This window comes from Musa acuminata, chromosome BXJ1-9 (assembly GCF_036884655.1).
Source record: "Musa acuminata AAA Group cultivar baxijiao chromosome BXJ1-9, Cavendish_Baxijiao_AAA, whole genome shotgun sequence".
Classification (NCBI taxonomy): Eukaryota; Viridiplantae; Streptophyta; class Magnoliopsida; order Zingiberales; family Musaceae; genus Musa; species Musa acuminata.
Window position 1 is genome coordinate 9,102,154 of NC_088335.1, and position 21,653 is coordinate 9,123,806.

The following is a 21,653-nucleotide window of genomic DNA, read 5'->3' on the forward strand; positions in this document are numbered from 1 at the left end:
GTGCTGTGTGGTAAATTCGGGGTTTCACACCGAGGGATATTGATTCGGATCGCCTGCCTCATTCCAGCCGTGGGACACCTTCCCTCATCGCTAAGGTTCCTCGCATCAACCCCGGGACCGTGGAGCCCACCGCTCTTTGGCGACGGAACAACTCGTGCACCCTGGCTGAACAAGACAGGAAGATGAAGATCCGACCTGGCGTTTAGGAGAATGCATTGGGATACAGCTACGGAGTAACTCACGAATAGGACACGAAGGAGGCGTTATGCCTTGTCGATAACTTAAACTTGAGACAAGAAGATGCACAGATCATATATATATATAACATGACATGGACGTGCAAAGAGACAGAGTTCAACCACGAGGCCCTGTTCCCCAAGAATCACTGATCTAAAGCACGATTTTTTATGCATTGGCTCTCTCTCTGAGGCACGGCATGCGTGCTATTCCCTTTCACTTGGATAAAACTAGTGTGGGTAGATCTGACGAGCGATGACTACTGTTTGCAGACAGCAAGAGGCCGCCTCGGTTTGTATTGGGTCCACTGGAGGAGCGGTGGTGGTGGGCGGCACACAACCCGACGACGACTAAGACGGAGGGGGCGCCCACAGCCACGTGACGAAGCCATAGTCACGTGTCGAGCGCTAACAGAGGGACTAATTATATATTATCTCCGTCCTATTAATATTATTATAATATTAAAATAAAATAAATAATTTTAGTATTGACAAAAAAAAACACACATGATACCACATATTTAATCAACATAAAAGTAATAAGTAAAAAAATATAATTTTAATATTTTTTATTTATTATTTTTTTATCGATTAAATCGTTAGAAATGGAATGAATATTAAAATTAACTTTTTATCTATCATTTTTAAATATATTAAAATTATATTTATTTTATTTTTAAAAGTATAGAGATCCTAATATAAATTTTTTATTTATAGAGATTGCGATGCTGAATCTAAATATAAAAAGTAATATATAATTAGCTCCTTATGTAACAACTATATTCATTCATAGATTTTAAAATTTATTTAATATAATCTTAAACCAAAATTCCTATAACAACTCAATTCACAAGCATTTACTATACATCATCTACTACTAAAGATGTTATGATAAATAGATTTAAATATTTTTTTTATAATTATATGGATGTCAATATAATTTCTTAACATATTAAAATCGTAAAACTAAAGTTAACTCACTACTGGGTAATATATAATTAGCATAACTTAAGGCAACTCTATTCACTTCCTAATTTTAATTTTTATTTAATATAATTTTAAATAAAAAATCCTGTAACACTCAGTTCACATCCCAATACAACTTGTACTGCTCTAAGAGGCAGTTAACGAAGAGGAAAGAAAGGTAAGAAAAATATGATCAGCTATGTGTAATGCTCACTTTATAAAATCACATGTCTTATATAGAATCCTAATTTTTCAGATTGTTAAATTTATAATAATTTAATAAAATTATAGCTAAGTCTCATACCTAATTATTAAGTCGACTCGAACAAGTTGAGCTCATGCCTCTCTTAAAAAAAAAATAAAAAGTTTTTTTTAGCTCCTTTTAGACTAATCTATTTATATAAGATTAAATATTCTATTAAAAAAATAAAAAAATATTGAAAGCAACCAACATTATCAAATTCACACATAATTTATAAAAAATATTCATTATTGATCTTAGTTGATTAAAACATTTTTCTTTGGATATAACTCATCTGTCTAATATAAAAAACATTTATGAAACTCAACACAACTGAAACATCCTTTCTTTTACAAGACATCAAATTAGGACCCCAAAATAAAAAATAATCTAACATGTCCAACATGAGTATAATATTTTTTGTGCATATTAACCTAAGACAAAAACACATCTAAAACATCTTAGACAACCATATCATATGCATAACATGATTAATGTATATATATTTCTCTTTTATACATCCATTTAAAATAAAAAATAACTAAAACATCGTTGTATAATTATTTTAAGTGCAAGTAACAATAATCCAAATCTTGAAATGAAACGAAATAATATACATGATACAAATAATCAAATCAATTTTATTATGTCAGATTAATAATCAAAATTGATCGTATCATGTTAGCTATAAGATTTCATAAAAAATAACATAATTATTCAAATTTATATCTATCATCTCTTGAATCAAATAATATAACTCAAACTTCTTGAACATCGAAGTGGAAACAAATATGGAGTGATCCTTTTTGAAAGTATTATGGTGAGAAACAAAGCTCGATAATTTATTTTTTTTTTGTCATAGTTTTTTTTTCGAAAAATATTTGCTTTAAAATTAATTAAAGATCACATGAAATGTTAAATTGCGACTTCTCTTAACGGCGGGGAGTAATGCGTAGCTTTAGTCGTGACGTCAGCGGTTGTGGAGGCGCCGTCATGGTCGTCGTCTTAAAAGACCGCCGGTCCGTGTCTTGCCGCACGCGACCCGCGCCGACTTCCAACGCAGCCCTCGATCCTTTCTTGGCTATCTGCCCGGCGACGAAATCTCTGTTGGTAGTCAAACCACGGCTTCTCCTCCTTCCCTCTCCACAGCAACCCCCCCTTCTCTACGTCAATCGAGGAGCCCGACTCTTTCCTCTCCACTCGCCGTTCTTCCCCTTGCCCTCATTCCGCCATGGCCTCTCTCTTTAGAGCTGGTCGCCAGGCGGAGGAGCGGGGGTCTGGCGGGAAGATCCTCCGCGTCCGTCGACGATCACCCCCACGGTCCGCCCCCTACGCGCGCCCTCCCCCTCCTCCTCCCCCCGCTTCCACGGGCAGCCCGAGGTGGCTCCTCGGCCTCATCTCTGGCGCTGGCAAGTTCATCTCCTCCGTGTTTCGCTCCGATGGCAGCTCACCCTCCTCCTCCTCTTCTTCAGATCACTCCTCGTATGAAGACTGCAGTCCACGATTCAGTGAGTCGTTTCATTTTCTCTGTTAGGGTTGCATTGTTCTCGATTAGTTGTGGGGTGTTGAACTTCTTGGTGCTTGCAGTTAGTTTTCTTTTTTGTGTTCTCTTTGTATCGGTGAACTGAATTTTAGGGTTCTTGTATTGGGTTTCTCTTTTTTGACGAATTAAGGTTAAATTGTACACTTATTGGAAGTTTGTAGCATGGTATGTGCTGTGGGATATCTATGTGATAGAATATATTAAACCATGTTGTAGTCCTGTTCTAGTGCAACCATACATTTCTATGCAATCATACTTTGCTTAAAAACGACTCCTATTTTCGTTGGCATTGAAATCGATCTGGGTTTACTGGAACAGTGACAGGAAATTGTCTCAAGAAGAGAGTTTTTGTTTTAGAATTTGTCATTAATGAATAAGCTGAGATAGTTGTGGTTACATTATGTTCGTTTGGAAACTCTTTGTTTGTGAAGCACACTACTTTCTTCTATATTATTCACTTAGAAACTATCTCCTTTAACTATTTCTTCTTCCATGCAGTAGATGTACTACTCACGCTTACATGCCTCCCTTTTTCATTTTATGCGAACTTATCTTTCCTCCATTGGTAGTAGATTAAAAGTTACTATGAAGGCCGTCGAAACCTTAGCACTAGTGACTAAAATGATGTCTTTTATCTTTTTGTGGCCACAAACTTTACTAGAAACCGGAGATATGCAACAGAATAGAATAGAATAGAATATCCAGTAAATTTCCAGAGTGTAACATCTTTTTATAACACAATCCTAAGAGGTTTGTTCCAAGAGTTGCATGTAGCACACAGATGTTATATTTTGCATGTTTGTGTTGCATTTCCATTCTTTTAATTGTGCTTTCACGGTTTGGCAGTACATATATAATCCAACAATTAGAAGATGTGCTGTTGTGATCACACTTCCTCATCATTCTAAGAATGGAGCATTGGAGATTTCTGGGGCAATTTATATCGTACATGCTCATAGCTTTCTTGATAAAGAGTAAAAACATCACTGGAGTGATCACAGTGGCCATTCCTCAGGATTTTTTTTCTTTTATTTTTCTTGCTGGTATCCACCCTTGTCATTATATGCCAAGAGAAACATGGCTGGCATGTTCTCGCTTTGCAGTGAATATTGGATATGTTTGTTTACTTGGTCCAGGATGAACTTTTGTTTGTTCTCATAATTTTAATTCTTACATGGAGCTTATCTGATGATTTTTATTAACTTTTTCAGATGAACCGGAGGATATTGATATGCCTAAAGAACTTCATGGATTGAATCAAGTAATTAGTTGTTATGTTTTTCCTTTTTCTTGGCTATATGTGGCCTTGGTGTATCAGTTTATGTTGGCCATGAGAAGTAAGCATTTCAGAGCATATGGCCTTGCTTGTTTTGCAAAAACTTGCTTGCTTTTGATATCAGCTTAGCAAAGCCTAGGTTGTGTTTTTTTCCCTTTTCTAAATCAGAGTCTAACATTCTTGGAAATGAATGAAGAATATGGGTTTCTATATGATCAGGACCTGAAGAAACCAGAGTTGATTACTGACTACACGGAAGGATCTTGTGCAGTTGTCGGAACAAGTAAAACCAAACTTGCCATTGAGAAGTTGCTTAGGCAGGAGACTTTCTCGAGGTAGTTGACTTCATTTCTCATTGTCCCCTTTGTTCTAGGGTTGTCTGTTTTTCTTGGCACCCTCCTTTCCGACAAGAGTTTTGTCTTTTCACTTTTGCATGTGTGCATATATTCCCTCTGTGTATGCACCAGATAGCACTTTCCCTTTGTATAGAATACATGGAATGATTTATAATGTGACAAATGATGAAATGTTATCATTATATTAGTAAATAGGACAGTTTAGATGCTATGTAATTCTGAGTAATTCCTGCACAGTCTGATTGTTCACCTTATTTTTTTTCTAATCAGAAATGACTAGAAAAATAATTAGGATCACATCAGTTTGGTTGGCTTCGACGATGTGGATTTTAGGATACAATTTTGTCTAAACAACATGAAGCAATAATATCCCAAATATTTAGAGTCCACTATACAATATGTCATTGCCATTGAGCTATGTAAAAAACAATATTTGTAGTTAAATTAAGAACATTTAAATCTTTATATATATATATATATATATATATATTCTAGCAAAATCTTCTTAGGTCTACTTCTTCCTCTCCTCATACTACCAATATTATGTTTTGCATCTTCTAACTACAACATCTATATAGCTCTTGGCACATGTCAAAGATACCATTATAAATGATTCTTTGTCATTTTATTCTTTATCAAAACTATATTGTTCATAAATGAAAACATTTCCTTTTCTATCTTTCACAGTAGCTACACACATTCATATTAATATTCTCATCTTATCGACACACTTTTTGACAAAATATTTCACTTATTATCTTTGAAGTTTTCAAATATTCTTATTTTATAATTGAAAAAATAAAAAAAAATGATACTGAAACTAATTATTCTAGAACATTTAATTATTATTTTGAAAATTTTGTGGTGATTGCTTTGTGAAATAACATAATGTCTTGTATGCTCTATAAAGTGATATTATTGGATGTTATGGTTTATCTTTGTTATCATCCTGATCATTCACCTTATTTTCTATCTATTCAGAAATAATTACAAGAATAATTACAATAGGATCAGGTCTGTTGGATTGGACTATGTGGATTATGGTAGCAGGTTCGGCAAAAAGTTCTAAGTATGACTTTTCAAATTCTGAACAATCTTATAATTAGAAAAAATAAAATTTGAGTTTGAAATATCGGTGATGTGATTACTATGTGAAGTTTCAATCACTTGTATGCTCTATTATATGATATTATAGTAGTGAGTATTCTTTTGTGGTACTACATAGTTTTCTTTTCCAAGAAACATGATGGAAAAGGTTTCTTTTTTAAATTTTTGATGAAAAGTAAACATGAATTGGTGTGGAAAAAGGAAGATGGTTTCCTTTTCTTTTGTGCTCTAAGTTGCAGGAAATCTTAAATCTTAGTCTTTTTTTAGGAAATTTAACCAAACAAATGGAAAGAAATGAATTATTAAAGTTTTTATTTAGATTTTCAAAGAAAAATGGGAACCAAAAACCAGCATTTTCAAGAAATCTTTTCTACCAAACATGGAAGAAGATTTTTTTCTGGGTATAATTTGCCATCAAATTGTCCATGTAACCAAACACATGTGGGTACCCAGGTAAACATTTGAATTTTGGTGCGGGTGATTGGTAAGATTGGTTTGAATTGTCTAACCTGTTTTGGATGATTTTTACAGAAAGAGCACAGAACGGATACACCAAATATGTTCTCTATTATCCAGAATTTATTGAAGCTATAATGTTTTGAGTAAAACTTTACTATTTTGCTTCTAGGTATGAATGCGACAGACTGATAAAGTTGATAAAATCACAAGTTATCGAATCCCCATCAGAACTTGTTCAGGAAGGTGCTGAAAGAGGCAGCAAGGACGCGGACTCTTTGGGAGATTGGCGATCTTTGAAGCAGTATATGGAATTACCTGAATCATTTCATTGCTCTCCTGTTCTGAGTTCTCTTTCCCCTAGGACTCCCACTTTTAGAAAGTGCACACCTGATATCCACAGTGCAGCAGTTATGGAGGCCAAGAAATGGTTAGATGATAAAAAACTGTTACCAAGCACCAAAGTTGATCCTGTGTGTGGACCTTGCACTTCAGGCACTGATATGCTTCCTTATGTAAGGACCCACTTTGAATTTTCTTCTCACTTAATTGTCTTTTTTTGGATATTATTTCGGCTTGTGTTCTCGTTCTTTGCTGTAATCATTACCCATTATATGAAACTATTGTTTCAATTTCATATCATTGCTCTATCTTAAGCATATGTCATTTGATTAGTTTTCTAAAATACATTCTTTTCTCACGCTAATTCTTATATTATTGTCTTGCTGTTAAATATTTATATTTTAGAAACAGCATTGATAGATTTGAACATCTTTTCCTTATATTCTGGTAACATAAGGATTTATGCATATTCCATGCATGTATGCCTTATATCCATTTTGAATATGCATCCGTTGTATCTTTGATTTGTATGTCTTTTCTGAACAAATATGGTTACATATTTGGTCATGGTTTCCCATTCTTTTGTGTAGCTGACAGTTGCAACTTTGACAACTGTAAGCAAGCTTGCAATGATATCAATGCATCATTTCCACCATTGAAATAGGATGTTGGATGGCCATTATCTCTGATGGATGAAGGATTCTCTCTAGTACTCTTTGATGCAGCACAACAATGTGATGTGGTACGAAGGGAAAGAAATGTTCCACATGTGAGCACTTTGAGACAGTTCAGATAGAAGAAGTAGCAGATGTAGGTTTGCAACCTTAAGGAGATAGCATCTTGCTTGCTGTTATGAGAGAGAAAAAGGTACAAAGAAGGGTAATAGAGGATGAAACTGTGGAATTACCTCTTCAGAAATTGCAAGAGATACAGTGAAGATAATTTGGCTTTTTTTGGTTAGCTATGCATTTTTTAGGTTCATTGTGGGTCATTGATATGAACCTTAAGCTCTGTACCGTCTGGGTTGGCAACGAGTATGCTGTTAGTTTGCTGGAGATTATTTTAGCAATTATATTTGAACAAGTCATGCAATATATGTTCATTCGAAGTGTCAGCAGTACCATGGGTCAAACTCTTTTCTAAAGATAATGTGGCAGCACTTTGCCAAGTACATTATTTTCATGTGGAAACAACTATAGATGGTCCATGTGGAATTTCCTTTCATAACAGCGAGTCCTGTTACATGAATTTTTTGATTTTCTGTTTCTTAAATTTGGTGATCCTACCTTATCATATTGCTGTGTTAGTGATGGAAGGATTAATTATTTTGGTGAATATGAGCTCAATTCATACATATATGCAAATGCACTTTTTAGTTCTATTATGTGTTGAAATTTGAAATTCCTCGTTAATGTGAGATGGAGTGACTTTTTTGCTTTGCCTTGATATTTTTAATGAAAACAGAATGTAAAATTTCTTCTTCAAAGAGTATGTATCTTTTGGCATGTTAGATTATTTTTTGGGCTTATGTTTCACCTCTTTAAGATATTTCCTTTTTTTCCCCCCTTTGCCTAGACATTTTCCTACTTTTCATTCGCTTGATGGAACTTATTTCTGACTTATCCTGGTTTGACCATTTATAAAGGCTTTGCAGTGATTAAGGTATCTGTGACCACCGGCTATGCCGGACATAGTTGGCACAGTTTAATATATTGTACTGACCACAGCCTAACATGCTTGATCATGTGGCAAGCATGTCAAGGGCAAATGAATCAGTTTTCTGCCTCCCTGCTTGGCATGAGAACACCACTGACAAACATGCACTGACACAGACCTGCATGTAAAGGTATGCACCTATGTGTAATGCTCCCAACTCACTGGCATATGTGCATCATGCTGTGCAGTTAGGAGATCTTTGATGTGGAATTACAATATGAATAAGGGACATCTGTTTAGGCATGTTTATGACGAAAAAGAAATGCCAGCTTTAGAGAAAGTGTTTTGACTAATCTGATTGCATCTGTCTAAAATAGGTTTTGTAATCCATTCTGAATTGATGTTCTTTAGAAATTTAAAGATTCAGTTTATTGATGCATTCTACAGGATGTCCATGATAAAGTTGTCTCGCCAGTGGATTTGGCTAAAACGTACATGAGATCCCTTCCTTTTTGGCAATCTCCATGTTCTGTTAGTAGTGGTCTCAAGTTGCCAGTTCCTAGCAAGGTCGATTTTGGCATGGATGACATCCCCCACACAACAACCAGCCATTCTTTGCCCCCATTCAAGGTACTTGTTATGGGTCAAATAATTATGGAAAAAATGAAAGTAATGATATGTTGGTGAAAGTTTTTGTTATGCCAACAAGATTAAATTGACTGATTCTGTGAAAAGTTAGTAAGCTATTTTTTCCTTTATCAAATTAACTTGGTCAGAATTTTGATGAAACTGGTTGGTGTTAGTTCACTATAATTATTCAGTCAAAAATTTAAAATTCAAAATGGAACTCATAACATTGGATGCTATGGCTGACACGAGCCGAGTCATTTATTCATATTTGTTTTAAACTTGCTGGAAATCTACCTAAACTTGCATCAAAGAAATCTGTGCTTCTTTTTTCAGCTTCAATTGGAAGCACCTCTTTAAGAATCGTGTTTCCTTTGGGTTTCCATTTGCCAGCTCCTTTAGTCTAACTTAGTGGGGAGCATAACTGTCATGATTTTGATTTGTGTCATATTAATGCAGATGTATAAACAAGACTTAGAGGATATGATATACTTTCCCTTGACTTTTCTTTTTAGTCTTGTGATGTCAGTGAACTTATTGACTGAAGGCCAAGCAACAAAATGATTCTCCAAATGATATTGTTTATGCTGCCTTTTTTTAAAATTTTTTTTTTCGTAATATGTGCCATCATTTAAAATTTTCTTTGTTTGTTTCAATAATATTGACAATGGTCCAGCTAGTGCTTTATGATTTAGCATACAAAGGATGACAGACAGTTTTCTTTTGGTCTTTTCCTTGCTTTTGAAGAGAACATATGAAACAGAAGATTTTAAAAAATTGAGCACTTTTAAGTTTTAACGTTACCAACTCATTTAATAGTCAGAATGTGCACACGATTTATAGAGCACAACTGGTTGATTCACTTGACTTTTATTTTAAAATTCTGTTAATGATGTGCTGCTCTTTTCTCTTAGTATACATGTTAAAATGTACTTCTGTGTTCCTTTCTGATGCTTATTTTTTTCTTTTTCTACAATCTAATGATGCCTATGTGAAGGATTTTAAGAGGAAGTATTGCTCTACCAGATTGTGGGGAAGTCCGAATGACAACCGTAGAGTCCGTCTGAAACTGACAGAAAAGATGCTGGAGAGTCAAGGGCCCAGACATATTGATTTGCTGAAAAATATATATCAAAATGAAACTTCAAAGTTCACATCAGCAGTAGATGAGGGAAGTCGAGATGTTTTAGGAGCGAAAATTTTTTCGTGTACATTACAAGCTGCGGAAATTTCCAGTGCTCCTGCTAAGTCATCTGTGGATTTGCTTGTTGAATATCAATGTTCAGAGGATGCTCCCCAATTACCAGATGGAAAAACTGTCAAATCAAGCCATCAAACATCAACAGACAATTCCCCTTCCGTGATCATAGCTTCAGAGCCTGAAGAGGCAATTGAAGCTGTAGAATCAACCAAGGAAACTGCATGTCCAACTATCAGTCCTTCAGATCGCAGTGAAACCAAGATAGAGGGTGAACCAAGTTTACCTCTTGCTTTCAATGAAGATAAGGTAATCAGCGTTTGCATTGCTTATTCTACTAAGGTGATTGTGCTTTTCTCTGAACTCTGCATTTTTCTGTTTCTTATTCCATTGTTAGTATTGAGTCACTTCTCTCATATATGAATAGAATACTTGTGATCATCTGTTTGAAAAACCTTGTCTCGTCAGGATGTCATAGAGGCTTCGCAGACCAAAGAGCTAGAAGACATTGTTGACAGTGACATTGCTCGTGAATCTCTTATTTCAGCTTCCACACCAATGGAGTATGGTGGTAAGTTCTCATTGGAAGTTGAGATTGAATTTCCATTGCTACCATGAGTTAAAAAATGATTTGTTGACCTAGAATTTTGTATAATTCAGGAGCCCTGATACCTGAAAAAGTAGAGGTACAAGAGGGCATCGATTCCACAACATTGGGGTTAGTCATTTCATGCATGGATGTTTCTAGTCTATGCCTTCAGTATTATTTTCCTTTGTTATCATAATAGTAGGTGCTTATCGTAGGGCATGCTTAATTTGTTTGATTTATTGTCCTTTTACTATATTGTAGAGTAGCAGAAACATAGAGAAGAAAGGGAAATAAGAGAAAGGAAAAAAAAGAAATTGAGTGAAAGCAGGGAAGAGGAGAGAGAGAGAGAGAGAGAGGTATGGTTCGCAGCCAGAGAAAAGGCAGCCCGATGTACAAGCCTCTTGCCATTGTGGGGTTGCCTACTACCATAACTTTTATTAAATACAGAAAAGGAAAGATATAACCAATCAATACCCTGCCATATTAACCAGTTCAAACTGCTTGTCCAGAGGAGTCTGAGTGCGATTCAAAACTTTAATGAAAACTGATAGATAAACAAGGCCTTAAACTGACTCTAATGTAACTCATATTAAACTCAACAGATGGACTGAAATCACTTAATAAACCTATTAATTTAAATCTGAATAAGAATACAACTGTGACTCTGGCAACTAATTAAGACAGATATATCATCATGGATGATGAGAGAATTTTGCATCAACAGCTTATCATCTTTGAGGTTAGTAGATTCCATATGTGAGAACCAGGTTCTTTTGCACATCATTTGGATACTTTACACTACTTTTTTAAATTCAAAATTTCTATTGTTTCGTCTTTAACATATTCTGACTTTATGTCTATTGATCCATAATTTATAGCTTTTTCTAACCTTTGTTGTGGGTCTTAGTTTTCTGAATGTCGCAGATTTTAATTAGTTGGTGCCTTGTGGTTATTGACTTCACTTTTTTCCCTTCATTGGTTGTGACCCCCCCTCTGTCAAGATATGGTCAGAAGACTCAGACCTATGATAACTGTAGAATTAGCTTCATTTTGATTGAGTTTAGACCTGAAATAATTAATTCTTTCTGGCAAATTGATGTCAATGATGATGCAATTTAAGGCAATACGTTGGTCCTCACTAATAGCTCTAAGATTACTAATAGACTGCCATGTTATGAGTGCAGAGCAATGGTGTCAATAGATGGATTGTTGTGCTCTTACAATTATTTGACTGCAAACTTGAATTCTCAGCTTATTTACATTATTCAGTGAATTCTTCGGATCACCTTTTGGAAGATGTGTTCAATTCTTGCAGATGTAGTGGGAGTATCATAAACTCAATATGATGATTGTAAATTCTGGTCTTCTATGCAAAAGCATTCACATTATGATTCATACCTCTACGTCTAATTGATCTTCTGTCCAAGGATTTAAATATCACCCTATCATACAGAAATGACAAAAACAATAACAAGCCATAATGTCCTGACTATTTGGTTATATGGATTTTTACAAGTGATTCAGCTCTGTACAAGGCAATATCTTTAGTTACTTAGGAAGCATTTAAATCTCTTTTCATAGTTTCTAATGAAGTCTTCTTATGTCTCCTCTATCTCTCCTTGCATTACCAATGCTAATTGTCTCTCTTGGGAGATACTATACTTGCTTTTGTCAATGAAATTAGTACTTGGAGGATCTAGGTGCATAAGACATTGATGGATCCTAAAGCTTTATAGGTGAAGTACATTAATGTAGACCTGTAATTTTAGGATGTGCAAGCCTCTGTTTTTCCTCTCTCCTTGAAAGTTTGTGCTTCATTCATTCAGAAAATCATCTTTAAAGGACATGACGAAAAGCATGACTGGAGTTAATAATGTTAAAATAAATTCAATTTCTGAACACGGAACTTATTTTGAGGCTTCTTTTATTTGTTGTCTTGCCTTTTGACTCTTGGAGAATTTTTGTACCTGTATGATGTTTTGTGAAATCTGAAGGGTTTTCTTCGTGATATGACCTTTTACTTAATGTAATTTTTAACAAGCACTAACTAATATTAGTTTCTCTACTCTTGAACCCAGTTATGCTGATGATATCGCCAATCTTGACAATAATGTTCAAACTTGCATCACAAACACAATTCCTACAGTTTCTGGCATTCTGGAGGCCAACAACACTGAAGAATTGAATCTAGATTCAGGTTTCACATTCTCAACTCTTTTGTTGTTAGTTTCAGGCTCTTAATTATTTTGTTGCTCAGTAGAACATAATGCTTTGCTTATTTATCTGCCAGGTTTAGCTGTATTGCTCATTATTTCTATCTGATACGGTTTGTCTTGCTGAGCTCATGTTAATTCATTAGATAATAGTTGGTTTTTGGGTTGGATGAATTCCAGAATAATGTCTGAAACATAGGGGTTCAAAGTACCTAAAACGGAACTCGACGCCAATTTTGATAACTGGGTGCATCCATTAGCTATCTAGATATTATCTTGGATATTGGGTTCTAAAGTTAATATTTGGCCTTTTCTAACTTGTACGTGTTGGGAGACTTACTTGATATAATAGACTTGAAATACCATCTAAATTGTGAATGACTCTTCTTTAGCTTATATTACACCATTTGCCACTAAATTATCATAAAACAAACATAATATTAATATATTCTTGCACATAAATATTTCTGTTGATGTATTCTATTGTTAGGCCTCACATGTGGCTCGATCTAGATTTAAATCTTAATCTGACTAGCTATTAGATATATTATTAGGGGTCCATATACCAGATATGTTAACTTATTCTAAGGCTCCATCCTTTAAAAAATTGGAAGGCAATTTAATTGGGTAATGGGCTGATTGGGATTCATTGAAACCTTTAGTTGATGGTGTTTACACCAGACTAATTGTGGCAATCTGGTAGATTGAATCAGGTTCAAGTTGGGTTTATGTGTAGTTGACCAAAGTATCCTCCCAGAACTGATCCATCCATAATTGGGTTAAGATATCTCAATCCATGCCCAGCTTTTTATTTCAGTTTTGGTTTTGGGTTTGGGTTGAAAACAATAAAAAAAACTAAAGAATTAGAATATTATGAAAAAGAATCAACCAAATGTTTCTAATACCTATTTTCCAAGTCAGGAAACATCAGATAACTTTCAAGGTTTGATGATGACATAATTGAAGTACCAATTCACCGCAGGGACATCAGTGTTTCAGTGGTTGACGTGTGGGACCACTGGAAAGTGCAGAGAGAAGTAAACGAAGTCATACTACTTTTTGATGATATTTTTGGATTAATTTAATAAATTATGACTGACTTAGCTGTAGCTACATTTAAGTGTCTGAAGGAGATTGTGTCGTATCTTTTTAATCTTACTGACCCACTGATTCAGGAGACAACCCTGAACTCATCCAAGATAGTTTTGCATTGACATCGGGTAATTCTAACATGATCAAATGACAGATGATCTCACCTAGACCCAGTTTATGATATTGTGTGGGCTGTCCGGTTCATGTGAGGAATTGTCACCCATGCATTAGACTTGAAAGTCTATGATCCAAGGTGTGGGAAACAAACACTTTGTAAAGAATGAGTTCACGGTAGCAAATTCTTTGGAACAATACGGTTTTGACTATCAGTGTTGTTAGTGCTTTAGTGGTTTGTGCGTTTATAACTAGTGCTTGGCAGGGGAATCTGCTGAACTAAATTGTGTTAAAGATGCTTGCTTCTTGTTATTTTGATGTGCCTATTTTTGTGGGTTTATGTATGAATTTTTTGAGCATAACATGTGATTGTGGTTTAGCATTTGTATCAATAGGAATATATGTTTACATGCATTGAATATCTTATACTTTGCAGATACAAAGCCGCAGGATGGAGATATTTATTCAGAACATGAGGCAAAAGGATTGACGAATGAATTCTCAACCAATGGGTAACTGCAGATGAAAATATCTTATTTTCATGGTGATCCTGCTGTTTTACTCGATTCACATCAGTATAACAGCTTTTTTTTTATTCAGCGGATCTGCCGAGTTAAATCCCGCCTCACAGTCCTTTTGTGAGGAAGTTCAAAGTTGTATCCACCTTAGCAATGGGGAGGAGACAACAGGCAATTCTGAAGAAACCTGTGAGCTTCCAAGTGAAGCTGCTATCAACAAGGAGGCTGCTCATGATATGGACAGTATCATAGGCAAATCTGAAAACGGTACGAGGATGAGATCAGTCGAGAGAGTCCTAATTGAACGTGAGCCTGAACCTAGCAGCCATACAACAGTAAAGGGAGGAAGAGGAAGAGGAAGAGGAAGAGGGCGAGGGCGAGGGCGAGGGTGGGGGCGGAGGCGGAGTCGGGGTCGGGGTCGGGGTCGGGGGCGTGGACGTGGTTCAAGTGACAACCCGCAATAGCGGGCCCTGTCGTCGGATGCTTTGTCACACCAAAACAACAAGTTGTTTGGCATCCATTCCCAGGGTAGGTGCCTGTATCCACGTAATGTGCTGTCATCTCATTTCCACTTTCATCAGCTTAAGTCAAGAGTTAGATCTGTCGTCGGATCTCATCTTTGCGTCTGTAATATTTTATGGTCGATCGCCTTCAACACCCACAAATCACATGAAACATCTTGGTTTGTTACTCTTTCGGCAGCTTAATTATCATACTGAATAGTGGTCTTGGTCATCTCTCGTGCTGTCCTCTTGCCGTTTTCTAAGCTTCGGTTCGTTCAGTATGTTCTTGGACAGACGTGGTTCTCCAGCGTCTATGCCCAACAACTCAATGCTCTGTGCTTTCTATGCATGAATGCAAGTTGATGCATAAGAGAGGCAACATAGGTACCAAAAGACTGGATCATAAGTTACTCGAGACAGGTAAACTTTCACCTGCATGAATTGATTAGATCACAGAGAAATCAAATATTAGTATAGTGTATACTGTATAGGAGGTAATGTGGTGTGGCATCTTAATTTTCTCTGAGCCAGCCAGCAAGAGAGAAAAAAAAAACATCGATAGATGTTGTCAGGAGAATAAACTGAGGGGTCAACCAAGTAGGTTGTTGAGGCCTCGGCATCGAGGCATCTTAGATCATCTTTGACCTACTTGATCCCCAGGCCGAGTCGGCTCAGTCAACCATCTCGAGGCATCTCAGATCAAGAACTCATGCTTTTAGTGCATGGCACACAGCAGATAGTATTATTACCGAAGGGGACTGGTACCCTTTACATGACTAGGTCTAACCCAGACTCTCACGTTTTCATGTGTATGTGACAGGTGACGACGGACTGCCGGCTACAGTCACAGATAAGAAGATGAAGAAGAAGAAGAAGAAGAAGAAGAAGAAGAAGTCGATATCTCCAGAGAACCATTGTATATGAGCTCCTCGATCATCTCCTCTATGTACTCATCATCCACGCGCGTGACCTCCGCCTCCTCCTCCCTTCCGACCGGCGCGACCACCTCAACTCTCTTGCCCTCCTCCCGGGACGCCGAGCAGCACTTCTCCAGCTTCGCCATGAGGCCCGGGGACAAGGCCGGCGCCGGGATCGAGCAGTTGGGGTCGACGGGGAAGTTGGTGCGGGCCTTGGATCCGCACATGAGCCGCGCCGCCTCGTCGTAGGCCCTCGCGGCGTCCTCAGCGGTGCCGAAGGTGCCTAACCAGATCCTGGTCTTCCTGTGGTCGAAGCAAGCATTAGCACAAACATGTAGGAGCGCTACTGGTGTTCGCAACAACACAACAACACTGTGAGAAGGTAGGAGACGTTACAGAACGGGGTGCCTGATCTCGGAGACCCACGAGCCCCAGTGCCTTTGCCTAACCCCTCTGAATCTTTGTAGTCTTGGCATGTCTGTCCAATGTGAGCAGCTGCGTGTGTGTGTGTGCGTGAGAGAGAGAGGAGAGAGAGAGAGAGAGAGAGAGAGAGAGAGAGAGAGAGAGAGAGATGTAGGCAGGTGATCCTATTTGTAGTATGGGGAGTGACTGCCTTCGCATATAAAGCCTCTGCGGGAGGAGACACAACTGCCCCTTTGGTACAAGCAGCCCATTAAGGGCCCATGAGCCGACATCAAGCTTCAATCTTAAAGCACTTACTAATTATTATGCCTCAGATCTTACTACTAAAATTCCTATGGTGATTTCAGTAACTTTTGATTCCTGTACTTAATCATATGATTTATAGAAAATCAAAGCATTCAGGGAAATGGTTTTTATTGACAAAAGAAATAATTTACTTAAGCTAATATGCCCTTATTGATGACAACACATAACATAAAAAGCATTCATGTCAAGGGAGCTCGAATGATGAATAAAAATATTATTTTTATATTATTTATTCTCTTCTCCGTATTACATGCGTATATTCGTCGTCCATGCATAGAATCGAATTGATTGATGATAGATAAACGACTCCGACGATCACGGGCCGACCATGATAAAGAAATGGCAAGTGGGCCCATCAAGTACACAAAGAGGCCCAAAAAGAAAGCTTGGTGTAATATTATACAATGACATGGCCAATTGGTGGGGCAATGCAAGTCCTCAGCGCCTGCCCCATGTGTTGTTGGCCTCTCTCTCGCTCTCTCTCTCTCTCTCTCTCTCTCTCTCTTCCCTGTCTTTTCATATCAGATACAAAGAACTCAAGTCATGTAGATGAGCTTATGGGTTGTGGGGCTCATGGCAAGTGACATCACAATGCTTGCACTGCCATGGTGGGAACATCAACAGATGAGAGCTACTTCGAGTTACCTCAGAGGCCCTCACATGAAGTGCCATGGGGAGGGGTGTCTCCTTGTTGTTTAGGATATGTCACTTGGGTTTCTTGTGTGTGTCTTTGGATGCTTTGGAGAGGGATGGGGGGGATATCATTTGTGTAGGGGGGAAGAGAGCATGGCACATGGAAGCATTTTGGAGAGCACATGAATGGCTTTGGATCTTCAAGGGTGAGCCCACAAGGGATGTCATGTAGTGGGAGGTCAAGGGCAGTGCATGTGCCCCATGTGAGGTGATAGGTTTGATGGGGGATGCCAATTTACTCCCCCTACTTTGAGGTGAAATAATAAAGATGTGTGATGACACCAATAACTCCTAAATATTTATACAAAATTATTAAATAATTAAAATAAAAAAAGAGTCCATCCTACCCCACATTTACATCTTTAATCTCAATATTAAGCTACATATATATAAAATCATGATCCAACCTAACTCATTAGCACTTTAAAGTGAAGTGTATATTTATATATATGAACACACATTTTTCTCTCTCTAAGTAGTTTACATGCCCAATGGGCCAATCCAACACATTCTTGTCTAGTTTAAAAAAGCCCAAATCTTTGTTTTTTTTTTTTTTTTGAGAAATATTTGGTGTCAAATCATGAAAGCTCAATATAATTAATTAAACACAAGAATAAATTTATATAAGTCCATTATTTATTATTTTTAATATTAAAAATAACAAGGTAGCTCAACAATAATTCTCAAGTTACCCATAATAAGGCCCTCATATGTCTACATGGAAACAAAAAAAGGAACCTTTAAGGGAAGGGAGTCGATGCATTCGTTCCAAGATAAGATTCATATATTCCTAAAAAAGGATAAGTGCACGCTGAGTTCCGACACGAAGGCTTTCGTGGGTGTCACCCGTTGCACGACCAATTGCGACCACAAAGAGCATGGCTTCGGTGCGGCGATGAGAGCGATCGCTTGGCTTTCAGCTTCGTCTCCGATGTCAGCACACCGGGGCGTTCTCTGTGCCGGAACAAGGGAACGGCGAGCTTGTACGTGGCGGACGCCCGTGTAGTCTTGTGGCCTCGGTGGGCCGAACCTCTCGGCTTGGCCGTCATCGTCGCGGCTGCCGCGGGTGGAGAGCTCAGGTTGAGGCCGGACAGGAGGAGGAGGAGGAGGGCCAGAACGATGAAAACCTTGGCCATCCTTGTTGCGGGGAGAGACGGTGGCTTCGACAATGGTTGCATGGGTAGATGGCGTTTTAATGTCGCGTCTTTGAGGCCATGACCTCTCTTCCTTTGAGGTAGCGACCTCTTGACATGGCCAAGCCACTAAATATTTAGCGGTCCTCCAGTTTGGTAGATTGTTCCGTTCCCTTCGATGCTCAAGTTAGTATTAATATTAAAATTAAAATTTATTATAATTTTTTAAAGTAATATTTCTGTATTTTTCATGAGAGAATATTCAACATTAAAAAAAATTATTTATTTTACCATAAATCTATTTAGGTTTCAATTCTTTATACGAACTAAAACTGATTTCAATTCGATTTCGATAATGTGTTAGATGGGAAGCTCATGCACTGTGATCATCGGATCACTTCAGTTCCCGATGACAGAAGAGAAGGAAGAAGAACCAGCAGAGGAGGAGTCACCCGATTCCTCCACTTGGAGCTGCTTCCGAGCAGCAGCGCGTGTAAGCATTTCTTGGGTCCATCCAATGTGCTCGTTTCTTCTTCTTCTTCTTCTTCTTCTTCGTCTTCTTCTTCTTTTTCGTCTCTGCAGTGCATCCTATGCTGAGTGTCAACTCAACTTCATCCACTGTGGTCTCCTCGTCGATGCTCGTTGCTCCCTTTGAACTGCACTCTTCGGCTGGCTGTTCGAGATCGAATCCCTTGACATGCGCTCTGCCTTCTGCGTTCGATCGAGCTGCACACAGCTGCAAATTATAGCTGGTGTTGGAGGTGGAAGAGGCACTGCTCCAGATTCTGCTCCCGGTATCCGTGAACTCGTTGTTTCGCAGCTCAGCCATCCGCAGCTTCTGATCTTTGTACAGGCGATGGAGTTCGTACACCTGCATGCATCCAATCTAAATGAGTACTCTTGAGATCGTTTGCAGTGAACAGGGAGTGCTTCTACCTGTTGCTTGAAGATTTCTTCATGCTTCAACATCGTATTCCTGACAGCATCTCTGCTGTCGCATTCAGCGAGTCTCTCCATCTACCACTTCACCAAGCACACATTGTTGCCTTCGGTGGTCTGTTGTCAGAGACTACGATGGAGTTCTGCCGCTGCAAGGTGGTGAAGAGGCTATTGATCTGATGCAGCTTTGTGCCCATTCCTGTGGAATCAAGAGCATATAGACAAAAGGTTTGCAGTAAAGAGATGAACCTGAAAACATCAGTCCATTAGGCTGACATATAATAAGGTTCTTAGAACTTGTAATTCCATTATCATCGCCTTATGGTGATGTTGGATAAACAACTGCATCAAGTCGATCGATCGATCGAGAGAGAGACAGAGAGAGAGATTGCTATCCGGAGACCAATTTGACAGATTTATATATCTCATGAAGGAATCATGAGATCTTATAACAAGGAGTCATTGATGAGCCAAATCCTCTGTTCTTATCTTGTTTCTGGCTCATCATCTTTCCAAAATCTTGCCTTGGCATCTCGATGCTGATGTTTCAAGATTAAAGAAAAGATGATCCTGTTCTTGGAAATTAGGCTTACAACCTCCCTCCAGAGAGACTAAAAAGAGAAGATCATACAACAGAAGCTTATAAATAGCACACAGATGTGAGCAATCCAGGGAAAACCATTAAACTGATGTGATTGAAAGGAAGGTAAAAAGAACACGAAAGATGACGACGAGTGCATGTCAACTTTCCTCGGAGAATTCAAGAGAACTAAATTATGCAGAATGGCAAGAAGAACATTGGTGTCAGACTCATCAAGCTGAAAGTGGAGGTGCAAACACAGGTCAGAGGATGGATGTCGAGCGATTTCCAGTCAAATGTTAGTCATTCGTTGTGCATCCATACTGCCTTGTAAGATTTCAAGCATAAAAAATGTAAGCGGAGAACACTTGGAAGACAGATTTCACCTGCAAGCTGCAATTCCACTACCCGATGAAGCCTTCAGCCATCTCTCCTATCACCTCCTCTACTCATTCCGATGACGATGCCATCACCGTGGCAGTTGCTTGCAAGATGGGAGCTCAGCAGGTTGTGGTGGTCGGGGAAGAAGAGAGAAAGAAGGTGAAAAGCCTACTCTGCGACCGAGCACTGTTTTGTGTCATATCCACAAGGCAGGAGGATCTAAAGGAGTTGGCAATCAGAACAACATTATAAAATGATCCCAATCTCACTTGTCTACGCAAGCATGTGTAGGAAAGATTCAGAGATGCTAAGGTGGGCTTATCCTTCTCTCTCTCTCTCTCTCTCTCTGAACCAAATGCAATCATTTCATGTTCTTATTCCTGTCCTTTTAGAAGTCTTGAGATACCCATGTTTCCTCCCATTTCATTCACACAGCTAAGTCGCGTGATCATCCACTAAGATAGGTGCACTTCTTTAATCGATCCCAGCGATTGGATTCCTTTTGTTGGATTGACATGGAAGCCCTCCTGCACAGTAAAACTTAGCTTTTACCAAAGAAAGGCTTCAACTTTCGACACCGTTAAATGGATGCCAATAAAAGAGGTGTAGGAGAGCAAAGATGAACAAGAAGAAGAAGAAGTGGAGCAACACTTCCTTCCACTTTCCTCCGAAAGCCGACAGAACACAACACATCTGTCATCCAAGTCTCTCGACTCTTAAAGAAACCCAAAGCCTCTCGTGTTCTCACGAGGCAGAATCTAAATGGGTGGTGGAGAGCTGGTGCTCTGACTCCAGAACAAAGAATCAAGCTGTGCATCTTAATATATCTTACCCTGTCGTTGATGGACTGTACGCTTCCCTTTTATTCAGGAAGGAGACGATTCAAGCAGCAGATCTACCAACATATTTTACCGCAGAACGAAGCTAAATTGAATGATCCCTGATTCCTCCATGATCAGTGCATCTGTGGAACCAACAGAAGCTCTAACATGTTCCCCTGATGGGATAAGACAAGGCATGTGGGCATGATACAGCATCGCACTCTGGTACTTGGTCTGCATTGATATCAAATGCTTTGCTTTGTCCACTAGCAGTAGCAACATTTCACAGGGACTCAAGTGTTGAATCTGAGACTTCAATCAAGCACTGAGCTCATGGTCCCATACAGGGCATGCGCCAAAGGTGAATGATGATTCAAGAAGAGCATCCGAGCATCACACATTCTTTGTCCTCTCTGCCATTTCCTAC

General features: G+C 38.3%; 2 protein-coding genes and 1 long non-coding RNA gene across 5 annotated transcripts; 1 reads left to right on the plus strand and 2 right to left on the minus strand.

Moving 5' to 3' along the window:
• Positions 1-2,414: 2,414 nt before the first annotated feature.
• LOC135583423 (uncharacterized) lies at positions 2,415-15,265 on the plus strand. Of its 3 annotated transcripts, none has more exons than XM_065082863.1 (11): positions 2,415-2,951; positions 4,198-4,247; positions 4,482-4,597; positions 6,354-6,696; positions 8,627-8,809; positions 9,804-10,346; positions 10,473-10,575; positions 10,665-10,722; positions 12,672-12,790; positions 14,449-14,524; positions 14,613-15,265. In XM_065082863.1, the coding sequence occupies exons 1-11, from the start codon at positions 2,675-2,677 to the stop codon at positions 14,992-14,994; spliced, it is 2,250 nt and encodes a 749-aa protein (XP_064938935.1). In that variant the 5' UTR covers positions 2,415-2,674; the 3' UTR covers positions 14,995-15,265. The 3 variants fall into 3 exon arrangements, with proteins under 3 accessions (XP_064938935.1, XP_064938936.1, XP_064938937.1); XM_065082864.1 differs by having other exon boundaries at positions 9,804-10,313; XM_065082865.1 differs by lacking the exon at positions 4,198-4,247 and having other exon boundaries at positions 2,735-2,951.
• A 387-nt stretch (positions 15,266-15,652) lies between these two features.
• On the minus strand, positions 15,653-16,491 carry LOC135593057 (ethylene-responsive transcription factor ERF003-like). Its single transcript, XM_065082866.1, has 2 exons — positions 16,347-16,491; positions 15,653-16,253 (listed from the first exon to the last, which is right to left on the minus strand). The coding sequence occupies exons 1-2, from the start codon at positions 16,424-16,426 to the stop codon at positions 15,878-15,880; spliced, it is 456 nt and encodes a 151-aa protein (XP_064938938.1). The 5' UTR covers positions 16,427-16,491; the 3' UTR covers positions 15,653-15,877.
• A 2,311-nt stretch (positions 16,492-18,802) lies between these two features.
• On the minus strand, positions 18,803-21,089 carry LOC135593058 (uncharacterized). The gene is made up of 3 exons (XR_010479380.1): positions 20,411-21,089; positions 19,442-19,643; positions 18,803-19,376 (listed from the first exon to the last, which is right to left on the minus strand). It is a non-coding gene; the product is annotated as an uncharacterized LOC135593058 (long non-coding RNA).
• Between the last annotated feature and the right edge of the window lie 564 nt (positions 21,090-21,653).